At 39.9% G+C, this 18177-nt stretch overlaps 1 protein-coding gene across 16 annotated transcripts in view; it reads left to right on the forward strand.

The window, feature by feature from the left end:
- Positions 1 to 410: 410 nt before the first annotated feature.
- The window catches only part of ATF1 (activating transcription factor 1), a 55252-nt gene continuing 37485 nt past the window's right edge, over positions 411 to 18177 (forward strand). For 2 of the 16 annotated variants that reach the window (XM_081058901.1, XM_081058905.1), the window contains exons 1-3: positions 759 to 981; positions 7727 to 7825; positions 8119 to 8200. Coding sequence is in view for 8 of the 16 variants with exons in the window: in XM_081058892.1 (XP_080915018.1) it covers positions 7733 to 7825 (93 nt within the window). In the remaining 8 variants the exon portion in view is untranslated. Of the gene's footprint in view, positions 982 to 1160; positions 1586 to 5029; positions 5107 to 6871; positions 6916 to 7726; positions 7826 to 8118; positions 8201 to 18177 lie in introns of those variants that run through there. The other 14 variants (XM_081058900.1, XM_081058892.1, XM_081058902.1 and 11 more) reach the window with 13 other exon arrangements.

Consider the following 18177-nt stretch of genomic DNA (forward strand, 5'->3'; position numbering starts at 1 on the left):
AAGCGCATACCAAAAGGTTGATCATTTGTTTATTATCACTACAAAGCCATAAAAGAACATTTTGCAAGGAAATGGATAAAGAAGGGATGATGCATTATTCTGCAAAGCATAATCCCTTCTCCAGAAAGGTAGACATATTAAAAAATATTTTTATAAGTTTCTGTGACGTATGAAAATGACGGCGTAACGTTTTATTTCACAATACTCCTTTGTAACTTTTTTCTAAAGTTTAACAGGTAAATCTTCAGTGTGACGTTCAGTGTGACCCTCGCCTCATTTAATCAATCTGCAGAAAATCTTTTCATGTGGGATAAAGTATCCAACTCTTAACGCCACTTTATGGGGTTAAAAAGTCTGGGTGAACTTAAGCTGAGGACAAGCCTATCTATGCTTCAAAATCAGTTCTCTCTACAAGAAGCGGGGGTGGGTCAACGCCGGGAGCGATCCGGAGCTCAACTAAGAGCGATGCCACCAAGCGACTCAAGCTGCCCAACGCCGAGCGGCCTCCTGACACCACCGAGCTGGTGGTGATGGCCTCCGAGAACAAACGCGTGGGAGGAGTGCGGGCGACTTGCACCGACTCTCGCCGCAGGAACACATTCAAGCGGCGCTACTCGCCATTCCGAGGAAACCCGGTACAAGATGGCTGCGCGTCACGTGAGCAACGTGGTGACGTAACGTCGGCCCGCACGGAGGCACCGCCTTAACCTCACCCCCCCACGCTCCCTCAGTTTTGCCCCCCTCCCTTCCCCGCCCCCGGTCTGGTGCAGATCATGCCGCCAGTGGCGGCCCTGACTGCCGAGGAAGCGGTAGCCTAGGACGGTTGGCTAAGTGACACTGATTCTCCCCGCCCCGCCAGACGCTTGAAAGAGAGGCACGTCTCCCGCCGTTCGAGGGGGTGGGGAAATAGTGAATTCGGATCCACCTGGGAGGGGGGAGTGGAAGTTCCCGCCCCGGACAGCGGCAAGGCGGCAGCCACAGGTAAGCGGGGGACGGGGGTGGGAAGTGCTCCCGAGTCCTCGCGCAGGGGGAGGGGACGGGGACGCGGCGCGGCGCGGACGCCGCGCCGGGTGGGGGTCGCGTGCGGGCAGCGGCAGTGGGGGAGGGGCGCGGAGGGCGCGCAGCGGAAGGGGGAGGGCCTGCCCGCTGGTCCCCGGCGCGGCGCGCTTCCGGTTCTCGCGCCCTGGCCGCGCTGTGCCCTTTTAGTCATCCGTCTACTTCTTCTGTTATCCCGCCCCCCACATCAAAACAAAACCTAAGACCTCCCGCCGCGGGGTGACTTCCGCCTCCGAAGCCGCCCCTCCGCGGCTCCAGGCGAGCGCCGTCGGCGGAAGGTCTCGGGGTTGGAGCGGGGGTAGGGGGAGGGCGGCGTGGCCTTGGGTCCGCGCCTTCCCGCGGAGCGGGGCCGGAGACCGCTTCTTTCCTCCCGGGGGCGCGCTGGGAGCCCTCGGGGGTCGGGCCGCGCGTGCGGGCTCGCGGGGGAGGCCAGAAACAGCCCTTTCCTTCACGGACCTTACGTTCGAGTGGGGAGACTGTGAAATACACAGATACCAGCACACGAGACAGGAATGGGAAAGTGTAGCCCGTGAGTGACGTAGGAGAGTGTTTACCTCTGTTTACCTCTCGTCTGTTTGCCTCTGGACAGACGGTCAAACCCAGGAGATATTCGTTTATTTCCTCCTGTATCGTAACACTGAGGATGGTATTTCACAACGTCCACTACGCCGTGGAACTTACAGCTTAATCTGCTTAAAATTATTGTAGCTGTTAGATAACGTCTAGTTATTTCGTTACCTTTTTAGGAGCAGTGAGCTAATAATAGTCATTGAGAGCCTTTATGTTCCTGAGGCTTTTTCTATATAGATTTGGCAAACATCTTTGTCAAACTGGCCTCGTTGGTGATAAAGTTTGTACACTTTGCTAAATGCATTTTATACCTAGAATTTTATTACCAACAGAAACGTGCAGTTTTATTTGCTGTTTTTTGCTCTAGACTTACAATGTGCACTTACTTCATTGTCTCAAGTAGAATAAATTCTGTTGTCCTAAAGATGAATGTGTTAGTATATTATTTGTAATTATCGTTTACGGTTATGTTTGGTCTGCAATTCATCTGTGCAGCATCACTGTGTCACCAGTAGGTGGTAGTTCCCTCTAAAAATGCTTCTCCCCCACCCCATGTGTCATCCTATTTATTTATAATGAATTTCCAACTCTTTTAAGTCGGGTGTTTTCTTGTGCCTGAATTGTCCTGTTTCTAAAGCTGGGTTGAAGTAATTGTCTAAAGATATTTCTTTAACCATTATTTCTTACCAGTTTTAAGTTAAACCCATTGATTTATTCAGTAATAAATGTGCTATAAAGCACATTAAAAGGTATTAGTGCTATGTTGGGAACAGCATGTGGTGTTTGACTCCCAGGAACTTGCATTCTGGTGGAGAGACAGAAAGCAGGCAATTACAGTATTGTGATAAGTGCCCCGAGAAGAGGGGGAACATGTGCTGTGGGTATATATACACCGCCAGAGCTTTTAGACTAGTCTAGGGAAGTCACGAAAGTTTGTCATGAAGAATTACTCATAGGAATAGGCTGCAAGAAAAGGGGGGGCTAGTGTTTCAGGCGGAGGGAATAGCATATGTGAAAGCCTAAAGGTGAGAGAAAGCAAAGCAGGCTGAAGATGTGAAAGAAATTTCAGTGTGACTAATAGGAGCAATTTGGAGGGGATATCATGAATTCAGTTGTGGAAATGGTGAGCAAGAGACTCCCTGCCCTTAAGCTTATCATAGTTCAGCATCCTCTATAGGTGAGGAAACTAAGACCCTCTTCATTCATCGAATGATGTTTACTGTTCACGGTAGGCATGAGGGTCTCTGCTGGGCACCGAGCATACATTCATTCACGTGGTACAAGCCCTGTCCTACATGCCGTAAGACTAGGGGAAACAGACATGCCAATAAACACAGTTCAGAGTGTTAAGTAAACTCATTAGAATGATCCGTAAAGCACAGTGGAAGCATTAAGTCATGAACATCATGTTTAGGATGTAACTTGAAATCAGTACAAATTTGCCAAATGGACAACAAGTTGGGAATGTGAGCATATTCCTGGAATAAAAGAACATGGATTTTGGATTAAAACAGTTCTGGCTTAAGGTCTTACATTCACATCTTAATGTGAGATCTACAATAAATGACTTTTTCGAGCCTCAATTTAGGGAATCCAGGAGATACATTTAAAAACTTAGTTCAGTGTCTTTGTTTACAAGTTTTCTCAAAAATGCCATTACTTACATTCTCTATATCTCAGCAATATCACAGCCTGCTGCGATTTCTCAGGTCCCCAAATTCATTCCCATTGATGGCACTTTTGAAGCTATTTTACTTCCCCCTTGTGATTCTGCCCTACTTGGGGTTATCTCATGTTAAACTTAAGCTGCTTCCTGGGGTTTACTTTATTTTTTACTGAAAATGCCTTTGTACACATAAAATTTATTCTATGTTGAGCAAGTTTTAAACAGATTGTTAATCTTAACCTCAACTTTAAGAATAATAGCTAAAAATAAGTGAACAAATAGATTATACTCATAACATCTTTAAAAAATACAGAGTATGGTTTATAATTAGATGAAACTATAAAGGTGTTTTCATTTTGGGGAAAAAATGGTGATTAGTTGATGCCTCTTTAAAAAAATCATAGAAAATACATTACCTTCTTTTCCATAGGAAATGTGGTTGTAATAATTGTCCAAAGTGTTATTTGCTGACTTTAGCAGCTTTTACTAGGAAATGTGTGTTGTTTTGTTGATCATGTTAGTTTCCATTAGATATAGGATTTCTTCTTGATATTGTTATGAGATTGGGGGAATCAGTGAGTCACAGAGAAACAGAAAAGTATCATTTCCAGTAATTTAACAAGGTTTTAAAAAAATCTTTTATCGCGTCAATGCTTTAGCACTACATTTTTTTTTTTCTTTCTTTGCCCTATATTCTAACTTATGTCTTCTGAACAGGAGTGTTTAAAAAGCCTATTTCAATAGATATAGTAGAAAATATCTAATTCCATCTTTGATTCTGTTTACTCTGGGATTACACTTGTATTAGTATAGATTAAAAATCACTGCACTTTTCTTGAAGAAGGGACTATCCGAGGTCTGATTAAAAGGTATGGTGAATATTTAAATTAAAAAAATTATTACAGTAAAAGACACAGCTATAAATCCCCCTCAAAATACTTCTTCTCACTTCGAACACACTTATCCCATCATTCTTGCCACTGTCTGAAGCAGTTCTGGAAGTCCTCTTTCGTGAGTGTCTTTACTTCATCTGCCATCATGACAACGCTCCATGCCACACATCACTTCTGGTACGGCAATTTCTGTCAAGTAAAAACATTACGGTGTGTCTTCACCCACCTTATTCACCAGATCTGGTAACATGCAACTTCTGGCTCTTCCCCAAAGTCAAATGACCATGAAAGGAAAACATTTTAAATCAGTTCAGGACATCAAGGCAGCCATGACAGCATAACTAAAAGACACTCATGAAAGGATTTCCAGAACTGCTTCAGAAAGTGGCAGGAACTATGGGATAAGCGTGTTTGAAGCAAGGGGGCGTATTTTGAAGGATTAATGGAAATATGTCTTTTATTGTAATAAATTTTTTAAATTTAAACATTCATCGTTTGGGGGTTTTTTTTTAAAGATTTTTTTATTAGAGAAGGGGAACAGGACTTTATTGGGGAACAGTGTGTACTTCCAGGCCTTTTTTCCAAGTCAAGTTGTTGTCCTTTCAGTCTTAGTTGTGGAGGGCGCAGCTCAGCTCCAGGTCCAGTTGCTGTTGCTAGTTGCAGGGGGCACAGCCCACCATCCCTTGCTGGAGTCGAGGAATTGAACTGGCAGCCTTGTGGTTGAGAGCCCACTGGCCCATGTGGGAATCGAACCGGCAGCCTTCAGAGTTAGGAGCTTGGAGCTCCAACCGCCTGGGCCACCGGGCCAGCCCCCTCATCGTATTTTTGATCACTTCATACATAGGCTGAAAAGCAGTTGAAAAAAGAACAAAGGAAACACTAGATGAATTATCAAAATTAAAAGTTTTAAAATAATCATAGGTAAGTAATATTTGCAAAGCATTCATAACAACATGATAGAAGTAAAATTTATATGAATAATATGGTTAATAAAAACACTAAGTTCTTGTGAATGGATGGACAAATAATCTGAACCAGATAGCTCACAGAACTAATGAAGAATTAAAGAAATGTAATATATCGTTTTTTACTTACCGTGTTAGTAATGACTTTTTAAAAAATTCCCATTGCTTTCTTATGCTTCTGAAGGATTGTAATTCTCTGAAAACTTAAATATTCATACTCCTTGGTCAAGTAATTCTTCTTGGAATGTATGTCATGGAAATAATTTTAATTACAGAAAAAGCTTTATATACCAAAGATATTAATCACAGTATTGTTTTGCTTGATTTAAGAAAACAGGAATTATGTACCTTCACTGGATGGAATATTATGTAGCCTTTAAATATGCTTATTTAAAACCTAAAAAATATTTGTGATAAATGGAAACAGGATACAAAATTGTACATACAGTATGTTTCTAACTTTTTAAAAGCTGTGGAAAAAAAAAGACTGAAAAGAAGTTAGACAATATTGTAGTTAAGATTCTGTGATTTTCTTTCTGTTGTGTATTCTCCATATCAGGGGGAAAAAGACTAATGACATATTTAGAGGGAAAAACACTTTGTTTGAGGTGATTTTATACCTTTTCTCAGTGAGTGAAAACAATAGCTTTAATCCAGATGTTAATGAATTTGTTTTCCGATCTCCAAAACGAAAAAAGAAAGAAAATGAGGAAAGAATATGTAGGCTTAAACTTCAGTTGTTAAATCAGTGATGCTAGGGTGCAAGGATCTTAGTTGCCCTCTGTCTCTCTTTTAAAACATTTTAAATTGTGGTAAAATACACATAACATAAAATTTACTATCCTAACCATTTTTAAGTACACAATTCACGAGTGGTAAGCACATCACATTGTTGTGCAGCCAGTCTATAGAATTTTTTCATACCCATTAAATCCCGTTAATGGGTATGAAATAATAACCCCGTTCCCCCCCCCTGCCGCCTCTGGCAACTACCATTCTATTTCCTGTTTCTATGGGTTTGACTACTCTGGGTACCTTAAATAAGTGAAATCATACAATATTTGTCTTTTTGTGACTGGCCTGTTTCACTTAGCATAATGTCCTCAAGGTTCATTCATATTGTAGCATGTGTCACAATTTCCTTTTTAAAGCTTAATAATATTCCATTGTGTTTATGTGCCAAATTTTGTTTACCCGTCCATCCATCGATGAACATTTGGATTTCTGCCTCCTTTGATTATTGTGAATGATACTGCTATGCAGATTGGTGTACAAATAGCTCTTTGAGACCTGCTTTCAGTATTTTGGATATATACCCTGAAATGGGACTCTTGGATCATATAGTAATTCTATCTTTAATTTTTTGAATAACCATTATACTGTTTTCCACAGCAGCTGCACCATTCACAACCACAATGCACAAATATTCCAATTCATCCACATCCTCGCCAATGTTGTTGGTTTTTTTAAATTTTGTATTAAGCATCTTAATGGATGTAAGGTGATACTCATTGATTTGATTTGCATCTCCCTAATAATTAGTGATATTGAGCATCTTTTCATACATTTGCTGGCCAGCCTTCTTTTTTTTTTAATCTTTGCACATAACCATAAAAACCTTACATTCTACCCAGTTTTTTTTACCAGTCTCTTTCTAAGTGGTGCTTCCCCCATTTGACATAATCCGTCTCATATAACCATTTATTCTCATTCCTCCCCAGTTTACATATCCTGCAGCTGATTGAGATTTTTGGAACCTCCTTAGGTATAGTTTTATTTATTTGTTTGTTTATTTATTTATTTATTTACTTTGTTCAATTTTCACTCAATAATTCTCCATATAAAACTGTAGGTGCAATTAGGAACTGTTCCCTAGAGTGGAGAAAGGAATGTTGTGTCCATGAACAGGAAGACTGTCATACTTCTTGAGTGGGATAACACTTGAAAATTTAGTCTCGGGGCCAGCCCAGTGGCTCAGGTGGTTAGAGCTCCATGCTCCTAACTCCAAAGGCTGCCAGTTCGATTCCCACATGGGCCAGTGGGCTCTCAACCACAAGGTTGCCAGTTCGATTCCTCGAAAAAAGGCCTGGAAGTACACACTGTTCCCCAATAAAGTCCTGTTTCCCCTTCCCCAATTAAAAAAAAAAAAAAGAAAAGAAAATTTAGTCTCAATAATTTATGTACATATGTGCCATTTGTTAAATTTAAAAATGTTCATGTGGATCAAAATTCAAAATATTTAAAAGAATACGCAAGGAAAAGTCTCTTTTCTATCTCTACTATAGCTACCAATTCTCTTCCATGAAAGCAACTGAGTTACCAACTTTTACACAACTGTACATATTCTGTAGCACTTTTTTTTTTAACCATTTTTAAGCTCTTACAGTTAGATTTCTACACACCCAGAGCAGAATTGTGGAAACATTTATTGAGTCTGGATAAATTGAACTCAGCCCGTAGTATATAAAAACTTTGTCTTGTTCCTCTGAAAAAAGTATGCATATTAAGAAATGTCTTAAGATTTTTTGAAAATTAGATTAGAAAGCATCTTTTAACTGACTTTTTCCCCCTTACAGTTGATTATGGAAGATTCCCACAAGAGTAACACTTCAGAGACAGCACCCCAACCTGGTTCAACAGTTCAGGGAGCTCATATTTCTCATATTGCTCAACAGGTAAGGCAAGGACCAGCCAAAATATTGAGCCAGTTAGGAATATTTTGTATGCAAATTAATCAGTTGTTTTACATCTCTAATTACTAATGTTCAAAAAAGAACCAAGCGAAAAAAATTAAAATGTTGAAATACGTATATGGAAGGTAGATTTTATTTAACCATCTGTCAAGATCATTCAATTTTATTTTCTTTTAGACAAAGTCTATTTAGTGGTTTTTTAATAACTATCTACTTTTCTAAACTTGGAGAAGTAGATTTCATTTTATGTGTTGCATGATTTACGTTTTTTTCAGACTAATTTTGTTGCTGCATAAGAAAAATGAAAAATTACTTGGCTCGTTGAGCTAACCTGAAACAAACTAATAATTTCAAGAGGTAAATCATCTTCAATTCAATACATTTATTGTGGATATATAGAAAATATTTTTGTTGAACTGGAAAATAGGCATATTCACTTGAGGATTGAAATTAACAGGCATGTATATTGCAGAACTGATTATATTTTTCAAATTTCAAATTATCTGAGCCATGTACCTGACCCACTTCAAGGAAAACAACTGACAGTATTTGTTGCCAATGATAAGATTTGAACTTTCAGGCAAAAATTAGAATTTTGGGGCCAGCCCAGTGACTCAAGTGGTTGGAGCACCAGGCTCCTAACGCGGAGGTCTCCAGTTCGATTCCCACATGGGCCAGTGAGCTGCGCCCTCTACAGCTAAGATTGTGAACAACAGCTCTCCCTGGAGCTGGGCTGCTGTGAGCAGCTGGAGGTTGGCGTGTGCCCGGGCTACCGTGTGTCGCTGTGAGTGGCTGGAAGCCAGCAAGAGCTGTGAGCGGCTGACTGAGGACTGGCGACCAACTGCCTCAGCCAGGGGAGTGTAAGACTCGTAACACCTGGGCCAGGGAGCTGTGTCCTTTACAACTAGACTGAGAAACAACGGCTGGAACGGAGTGGAGAGGGAGGAAGAAGAGGGGGAGGAATTAGAGTTTTGGAAAACTTGTACTCACCATGGTGAACTTGACAGCTTCCCGGTAGTTACAGACTTTTTAATTACAAAATTGTTTTACAAAGTCATGTGTGGGTATAAGATCCATTCAGAGTGCAAGATAGACCAGTGGATTTTAATTTTAACATAATACACAGTTCAGATTGTACATTGCAAACAACCTTTAAGAAACTGCAACCTGTCGAGTTTTTGATGTAGTAGCAAAGAATATCCAGTTACCTGAAAAGACTATTAAAACACCCCTCAGTTTTCTGACCACGTATCTCTGTGAGGGCAGACTTTCTTCATATACCTTGACCAAAATAACATATGGCAACATGTTTAATGTAGAAGCAGTAAGAGAATTTTCTATTAACTCAAATATTAAAGAGATTTGCAGAAATGTAAACCAATGCCATTTCTCTCAATAATTTTCAAGAGGGGAAATTTAGTTATATTAATGAAAATGTGTTATTTATGCTAACATGTAGTGGATTTATTGTTATTTGTAAGTGAGCTGTTAAATATTTTTAAAATTTCTGTTTTAAATGTAAGTGTTAGTAGATAAAAACCCGCATAAATAAAAGTTCCTTGGGGACCTCAATTTTTAAGAATGTCAAAGGGTCTTCAGACCAAAAAGTTTGAGAACCAAGGACCTACAGGGTCAATCCTTCAAGCTTTATGCATCCGTCTCTATTATTTGGCTATATCTGTGAAGATTAAGAGTATCTTTTCCAGATAGTGATGGGAAAAGGAGGATGGAGTCTTTGGTTACCCTTCTATTATTTGAGCCCTTCACAGAAATGTTTTAATTTAGTTGGCTTACCTTATATATCTTATTTTGGTTAGATGTGAATGTTTTCCAAGTTTCCTCAGAAACATATTTGCAGTGAGGTAGAATAAGTACATTTTTTTTAAAGTATATTTATTTATTTATTTATTTATTTATTTATTTATTTATTTATTTTTGTTGCTGAGAGCCCACTGGCCCATGTGGGAATCGAACCAGCAGCCTTCGGAGTTAGGAGCATGGAGCTCTAACCGCCTGTGCCACCGGGCGGGCCCCAGAATAAGTACATTTTTAAGTGATAAATAATTTTACAGTGATTTTAAAAATACCGTCACTGACATTGTATCCAAAATATTCTTGTGGCTTGACTGTTAGACTCTAAATTCTATAAGGAAACAGTATCTAATACAGCAGTACTTAGTCATTTAGTATAAGCTGAGGATATAATAATGAACAGAAGTCTCAGCTCTCATGGAACTTACTTTTTTTTTTTGGTAACTTTTTTTTTTTTTTTATAGATTTTATTGGGGAAGGGGAACAGGACTTTATTGGGGAACCGTGTGTACTTCTAGGATTTTTTCCAAGTCAAGCTGCCCTTTCAATCTTAGTTGTGGAGGGTGCCGTTCAGCTTCAAGTTGTTGTCCTTTCAGTCTTAATTGTGGAGGGCGCAGCTCAGCTCCAGGTCCAGTTGCTGTTGCTAGTTGCAGGGGGCACAGCCCACCATCCCTTGCGGGAGTCAAACCAGCAACCTTGTGGTTGGGAGGACGCACTCCAACCAACTGAGCCATCTGGGAGCTCAGTGGCAGCTCAGCTTAAGGTGCCGTGTTCAATCTTAGTTGCAGGGGGCACAGCCCACCATCCCTTGCGGTAGTCGAGTCGAACCGGCAACCTCGTGGTTGAGAGCCCACTGGCCCATGAGGGAATCGAACCAGTAGCCTTCGGCTAGGTTAGGAGAATGGAGTTCCAACCGCCTGAGCCACTGGGCCGGCCCAGAACTTACATTTTAGTTTTGGGGAAACAGACAACAAAACAGATATCAGTCGGCAGTTTCGTGCTTTGGAGACTAGCAGAGCAGGGTAGGACAGAGGGACTTCTTGCTGGGGACAAGGGGACTTGCCTTTTTTTATATAAAGTGGTCAGAGAAGTCCTGTCTGTGGAAACGCTTCTTCAGTTATATGGACCAACAATTGTAAAACTCAGACTGATACGTGCTTGGTGTGGTTGAGAAACAGCAGGGAGGCCAGTGTGGTGGGAGGAGGAGGGATGAGGAGAGAGCAATACAAGGTGAGGCAGAGAGGTTTGTGGGGAAGGGGAGAGCCCCAAATAAGGTGGACTTGGGGTGCCACTGTAAGGTTTTTGGCTTTTACTCTGGGTGAGATGGGGAACCTTTGGAGTGTCTTAAGCAATAACATCTGACTGATATTTTAATAGGATCACTGACTGCTTCGTAGAGTGGAAGCAGTAAAACCAGTTAGGAGGCTGTGAACAGTAATGTGCGTGAGACATAGTGGTGGCTTGGACCAAGGTGGTAGCAGTGATGATGCTGAGAGAAAGTTAGATTCTCAATGTAATTTGGTTGTAAAGTCAGCAGCGTTTGCTTTTAGATTTGATGTGGGTTTTAGAGAAAAAAAGGAATGAAGATAGACTCTACAGTTTTTGGCTTGAATAACTGTAAGAATGGAGTTGCCATTTATTAAGATGGACAACACTGGGGAATGTTTTTCTTTTCTTTTTCAGGGGATTTTGGCAATCAGGAGTTTGGCCTGTTAAGTTTGTGATACTATCTGTATTAGTTTTCTATGCTGCAAAACAAATTGGCACAAATTTAGTGGCTTAAAACAACACACAGTTATTATCTCACAGTTTCTATGGAGTCAAAGCCTAAAGTTGAGGGTGGAGTAAGAACAGTGCGAAAAACTCTGGCAAACCAAACCCCATTCGAAGCAGAAAGTCACACTAGAGGAATTTGAAGCTGGTAGTACGCTTAAGGTAATCATAACAACAAAACTCAAACCCAGCTCAATTCCTGAATAAATTGACTCAATCCCTCCCCCTTCTAACCCCCCAGTAATAGTAGAAGAGGAGGCACGCCCATCTTCAGGCATAAATACTATTTCCTTAGTCAATACCATCTTACACTGATACCCATCACTCAGGCAAAAATTATGAAACAAACAAGCGAGAAAAATTATCCCACTGTCAAAATATAAAAATAATCAATAGGCTCAGGATGACCCAGTTGTTAGGACTATCAGATAGTGAATTTAAAATAACAATGAATAACATGTCAAAGGCTCTAATGGAAAAGGTAGATAACATGTATGAACAGAGGGTAAATTTCGGCAGAGAAATGGAAATTATATGAGTTGAATGGAAATGCTAGAAATAAAAATTGTGATATAGGTGGAGTATGTTTGGGGTCTTATTAGTAGACTTGACCCAGCCAAGGAAAGAATCAATGAACTTGAAGACAGGTCAACAGAAATTATCCAAACTTAAAGAGAAAAGAGTGGGGAGAAAAACAACAGAACATCCAAGAGCTTGGGGACAATATCTATTCAACATAAGTGCAATTAAAGTCATGGGGCTAGATGAGATTACTGTGGGGTGAGTATAGTCAGAAGAGGTCCATGGGTTTCACTCTGGAGCTCTAACATTTGGAGTTAGGGGAGGTTAAAAAGGGGTAGTGAGTGAGGTAAGAGGAAAATCAAGAGAAATTGGGATCTTGCTAATTAAGAATGAGGTTATAGTCAACTGTAAAATGCTGCTGGTAGGTCAAATGAGGAGTAAAAATTAACTAATGCACAGTAGATCCTCATTCAAGGATTCTGTACTTGTAAATTCGCCTGCTTGATAAAATGTATTTTTAACTCCAAAATCAATATTCAGAGCACTTTTGTGGTCATTAGTGAACACTTAAGAGTAGTGAAAAATTAGAGTCACTTGATGCACACTTTACCAGCTGAGGTCGAGAGGTAGTGCTCTGTCTTATTTTAGTTGTAATTCTGTAAACAGTTCTTTTTGTGGTCTTGTTAATGCTGCGTTTTTTGCATTTTTGTGCTTTTTGTTGGTGATTTTGCTGGTTAAAATGGCCTCCAAGCATAGCGTTGAAGTGTTGCCCAAGTACAAGAAGGCTGTGCTGGACCTTATGTAGCAAATACATGTGTTAAGTAAGTTTCATTCAGACATGAGTTGCAGCGCCATTGACTGTGAGTTCACTGTTAATGAATGTATTTAAATAAGGTGTCTTTAAACAGAAACACACATAAAACAAGGTTATATATTGATTAGTTGAAGAAAATGTGCCGGGAGGTTTGTAGGAACTTAACCGTTTATTTTCCCTGGAGCAGTGATTCAGAATTTGCTAAATCAGTGTACATGGTGACTTGATGAAACATAACTACCGTAAATAATAAGAGACTATTTGGCAACAGGGAGTTAATTGATAACCTTGACAAGAACTACTTCAGTGGGAATGGAGATAAAAATCTAATTGGATTCAAGAAAGCATGAAAAAAGAGAGAGGGGAGAGAATGAATTGACAAACTCATTGACCACAAAATGAATAGACAACTCCTTCAAGGAGTTTTGCCGCAATGGAGCTAAGAAGTGCTGGAGGGGGTTGTAGGTTATGGAAATTTTATTTTTATTATGACTTTTTAAGATGGGAGGAATTAACAGCCTGTTCACATACCAGTGGGAATGATACCGTAGAAGGAAAATTTGATGTTACAGGCGAGAGAGGACAATCCAATGATGTCCTTAAGGAGGGGAGGAGATGAGAATGAGTCTCCACGGAGAAAAATGTATATAATATGAGCACCACTGTATCATAATAAGAAAGAAAGGAAATACAACTTAGATGAGTAGATTGGGAATGAGATACCCTGAAAGTTTTCTTTTTGATAATGTCTTTGTTTCTCAGTGAAATAAAATGTTTTGAGAAGATAGGGAGGAAAGAGGAAGTATGAAATAGTCTTCTGGGACAGGAGGAGATGGAAGTGGACTAGGGATGGGTAGCACGATTGCTGGAGAGCATCAACAGTCTACTTGAGGTTACTGGTCATGGATTTAAAGTGAGACCATTAGGCGAGATGTGTGTTTCTGTCCAGTCAGATTCTGATACTTGCATGCATGTTACAGGTGAGTTAACTAACAGGGTTGCTGTTTCGTCCAGGGACTCCAGTGAAGCAAGGAAAGAACCTTGGAGGTGTATGTGATACAGTGCTGGACCGTGTAATTGAAACTGTAGTAGGAATGAAGTGGGGACTTGATAGGGTCAAAAGCAGGAAAAAGATAATAGGCTCAATGGATTCTAGTTTCCTGTGGGGTCCAAGAATTGTGGAGAGTCCAAATAGTAGCCGTAGTGAGTTGAAAACAAGTGGTACTCAAAGAGAGGGATACTTGAGATGATGGAGGGGTGCATTTATTGATAATGATAAGGTTTAAGTAAGTGGTTCTCAACTGGAGTGGTACTGCTCCACTGAAATGCCTACAAAGATGGAGGGAGGGGTTGCCACTGGCATTTAATGGGCAGGGGCCAGAGATGCTAACTGTTCTGCATTGAGCAGGGTATTCCTGCACATGGAAGACTTGTCCTGCCCAAAATGCCTGTTTAGAAACCCTGTAAGGTGTGACAGTGGAGGGGGTGGCTGAGGAGGGTAGAAGGCAGGACTTAGAAGGAGAGGAATGAGAAACAGAGGTCCCGGGCATGGAAGGTTACTGGGTGTTGCGTATTGAAATCGTCACAAATTATATCAGGATTAGTGTTGGAGAGGACCGTGATTAGGGTGCTGAAGTCTTTAAGAAATGAGGGGACGTGACTGCCACATGGACTGCTGCTCTGAACCTCAAAGTGGGGAGTTTTCAGGGAGGACTTTGAAGGGACAGTGGTCTGGAAGTAGCAGTGAAGAGCACAGGAAACACAGGCTCCTGGTATGAGACGTGCAGGAGTGAGCTGGAGGAAGGGCAGTGTTCTTCCGAGGAAGCCACGGTTACTTTCTGGCAAGAAGGTGAAGGGCAGAGACTCGGTACTTGTTGAATTGATTTAATTACAAATATATGTAGATTGAGAAGCTGTCTTGCTCTGTGGAAAGAACATGGATAAAGACCTGGCCTGCGTCCTTACTTTGTCACTTATGTCTCTGGAACATGGACTAAGGTACTTAATTGGACTTTTGATGTTCATCATCTGGAAATGAAGGGCATCAGACTTGGTGATCTCGAAGGTCTGTTCCAACTCATCACTTGCAGTAAGTCTCATATTGTAGAGAAATTTGTGTACTTTAACTCCGTGTGAATGTGGAAAACCATGATGATAGTTACAGTTAACATTTATTGAGTGTCCATTGTGTGCCAGGTGCATTTCTAAGCATTACATGTTTTAATGCCTTCAAACGTCCTATCAGCCTATCTTGCTTTTATAATCCCCATTTTGGAGGTCACACAACTAGTAAGGCTAGAGACATGATTTGAATTCCATCAGTTTCACTTCTGTCAGTTTGGGTTTCCTGGAAGCAAACGATGAGATGGAGATTAGCGTGCAGAAGGTTTATTAGGGAGTCCTTTTGGGATTGATTATCACCTTTATGAAGGGAAAAAAAGGAAGAGAAGGAAACAGGATTGAGCAAAGGGAGAAATTGGACTGTGGTTCAGTGTCAATGAAGGCCTCCACCGACCATGTAGAGAGCTTTGAAGCTGAGATAGCTCTTAAGAATTGGGATAAGGGGCCAGCCAGGCCTTTTTATCCCTGCAGGCACCAGTCTGTTGCATCTTGACTGACCTGGGAATGGGTGTGTGCAGCCTCATGCAAGTGACTCTCATCAATTCCAAAGAGAGCTCACAACTGAACACTATATTCCAGCAGCTGTCCTCCAGCAGCTGGGGAATGAGTCTTGTACTAGTGAAAGGGGATCTGAGAGTTACATAGCACCTACTACAACTCCATAGTCTATAATCACCAGTCCTTTGTTGCCTCCAGGCAGAGGATGAGGATAAATGAGGATAGCTTAAGAAATTACAGATAGGCTTAACTCCAAAACACTTTTAACACAGATTGATCTGCATTCCATTCATATTTTTAACATGAGAACTTGACCTAAGGTTCATCCAGGGATAAGCTAAGAATGTGTGTGTGCAGATCAGTGCTCTCAGTAATTCTTTCTTACCTGGAGATTCTCCCTCTAATGCCTTGGACATTCTTTTTTCTTTTTTTCTTTTTTTTTGGGGGGGGGGAAGGGGAACAGGACTTTATTGGGGAACAGTGTGTACTTCCAGGACTTTTTTCCAAGTCAAGTTGTTGTCCTTTCAGTCTTAGTTGTGGAGGGCGCAGCTCAGCTCCAGGTCCAGTTGCCATTGTTAGTTGCAGGGGGCGCTGCCCACCATCCCTTGCGGGACTCGAGGAATTGAACTGGCAACCTTGTGGTTGAGAGCCCACTGGCCCATGTGGGAATCGAACCGGCAGCCTTCAGAGTTAGGAGCACGGATGCCTTGGACATTCTTGATCATCTGGGTTTTACTTTTTGATCAAGGAAGATTCTCATATAGAGTGAGTAAGAAATCTAGGTGAATTTATTTGGATGTTTCCAGCATGGATAGTATGGGGGCGTAGAAGAATAATTTTTCTTTTTTATTTGCTTAACAGGGTCTTTCACAAAGCCAAAAGTTTCAAATTTTGATTAGTGTAATTTGTCAATTTTTCCTTCTTTGGATTGTGCTTTTGGAGTCTCAATACTCTTTGCCTAGTCCTAAATTTCAAAGATTTTTTTCCCTATGTTTCTTCCTAAGAGTTTTATAGTTTTATATTTTACATTTAATCCATTATCCATTTTATGTTAACTTTTGTATAGATTTGAGATTTTTTTGTTTTTGCCTATGGGTATACAACCGCTATAGTACCATTTGTTGAAAAGAGTATCCCTCCTCATTGAATTGCTTTTGCACCTTTGTCAGAAATCAGTTGGACATATTTGTCGATTTATGGGTTTTCTTTATTGTGTTCCATTGATCTATATGTCTGTCCTTCTGTCAATACCAGTGTCTTGATTACTAGGCATAGTAAGCCTTAACATCAGGAAGAATGATTCCTCCCATTTTACCCTTTTCAAAATTGTTTTGGCTATTTTAGAGCCTTTCCTTTTCCATATAAATTTTAGAATAAGCTTGTCTATGTCTATAAAACCTATAGATCAGTTGGAGAGAATCGACATCTTGTTGAATCTTCCAATTCTTGAATACAGTAAATCTTTCCAATTATTTAATCTCCTCTGATGTCTTTCCATAGCATTTTGTCATTTTCAACATACAGATCCTATATATGTTTTGTTAGACTTATACCTAAGTATTTCATTTTCTTTGGAGTAATTGTAAATATTGCATATTTTCTTTGGAGCTATTGTAATGATTTTGAATTGTGTTGTTTTTGTGTTGATTTTGAATTTCAGTTGTTTGTTGTTAGTATTTAGAAATGCAGGTGCATTTAATATTTGCACTAAATGCAAATATTAGTTCTAGGAGGGATGACTTTTTATTTTTATTTTTTAATATTCCTTGGTATTTTCTGTGTGGGCAGTCATGTCATCTGCAAATAGAGATGATTTTATTTTTCATTTTCCAATATACAGAGGGTGCCAAAAAATGTATACACATTTTAAGAAAGGAAAAAAACTATTAAAATTGTAATACTCAATATATACCAATAACAAAAGATGAATACAAGTCATATGTACACATTTTTTTGGTACCCTGGTATGTATATTTTATTTCTTTTTCTTGCCTTATTGCACCGGCTACAACTTCCAGAACTGTGTTGAGTAGAATTGTGAGAATGGACATTCTTTCTTTTTTCCCAATTTTAAAGGGAAAGCATTCATTCTATCATCATTAAGTCTGATGTTAGCGGAAGATTTTTTTATAGATGCTCTTTGTGAGTTTGAGGAAGTTCCCTTCTAGACCTAATTTTTGGAGAGATTTTGTTTTTGTTTTGTTATTTTTCTTTCATGAAATGATGTTAGATTTGTCAGATGCCTTTTCTGTATCAATTGGTGTGATCATAATACATTTTTTCTTCTTTGACCTGTTGATGTTGTGGATTGCCTTGATTGATTTTAAGATGTTGAACCAGCCTTACATACCTGAAATAGCACTTGGTTGTGATGGTATATTCTTATTATATGTTGCTGGATTCTGTTTGCTAATATTTTGTTGAAGATTTTTGCATCTACATTCATGATAGTGGTCTGTCATTTTCTTCTTTTTTAATGTCTTTGGCCTTATAAAACGAGTTGGAAAGGATTCCTTTCTCTTCTCTTTTCTAGAAGAGATTGTATAAAAATCAGCATAAATTCTCCTTTAAATGTTTTGTAAAACTTGCCAGTGAAACCTGGGCCTGGAAATTTCTTTTTTGGGAGGTCTGTTCAGGCTATTTCATGTTGGCCGAGTTTTGGTGGTTTGTGGTTTTCAAGAAATTGATGCATTTCTTCTAAGTTGTCAAACTTATAAATACAGAGCTGTTCATAGTGTTGTCTTGTTACCCATTTAATAGCTGTGGGGTCTATGATGATATCTCGTTTCTTTAC

Source organism: Rhinolophus hipposideros (assembly GCF_964194185.1).
Source record: "Rhinolophus hipposideros genome assembly, chromosome: 9".
NCBI classification, from domain to species: domain Eukaryota; kingdom Metazoa; phylum Chordata; class Mammalia; order Chiroptera; family Rhinolophidae; genus Rhinolophus; species Rhinolophus hipposideros.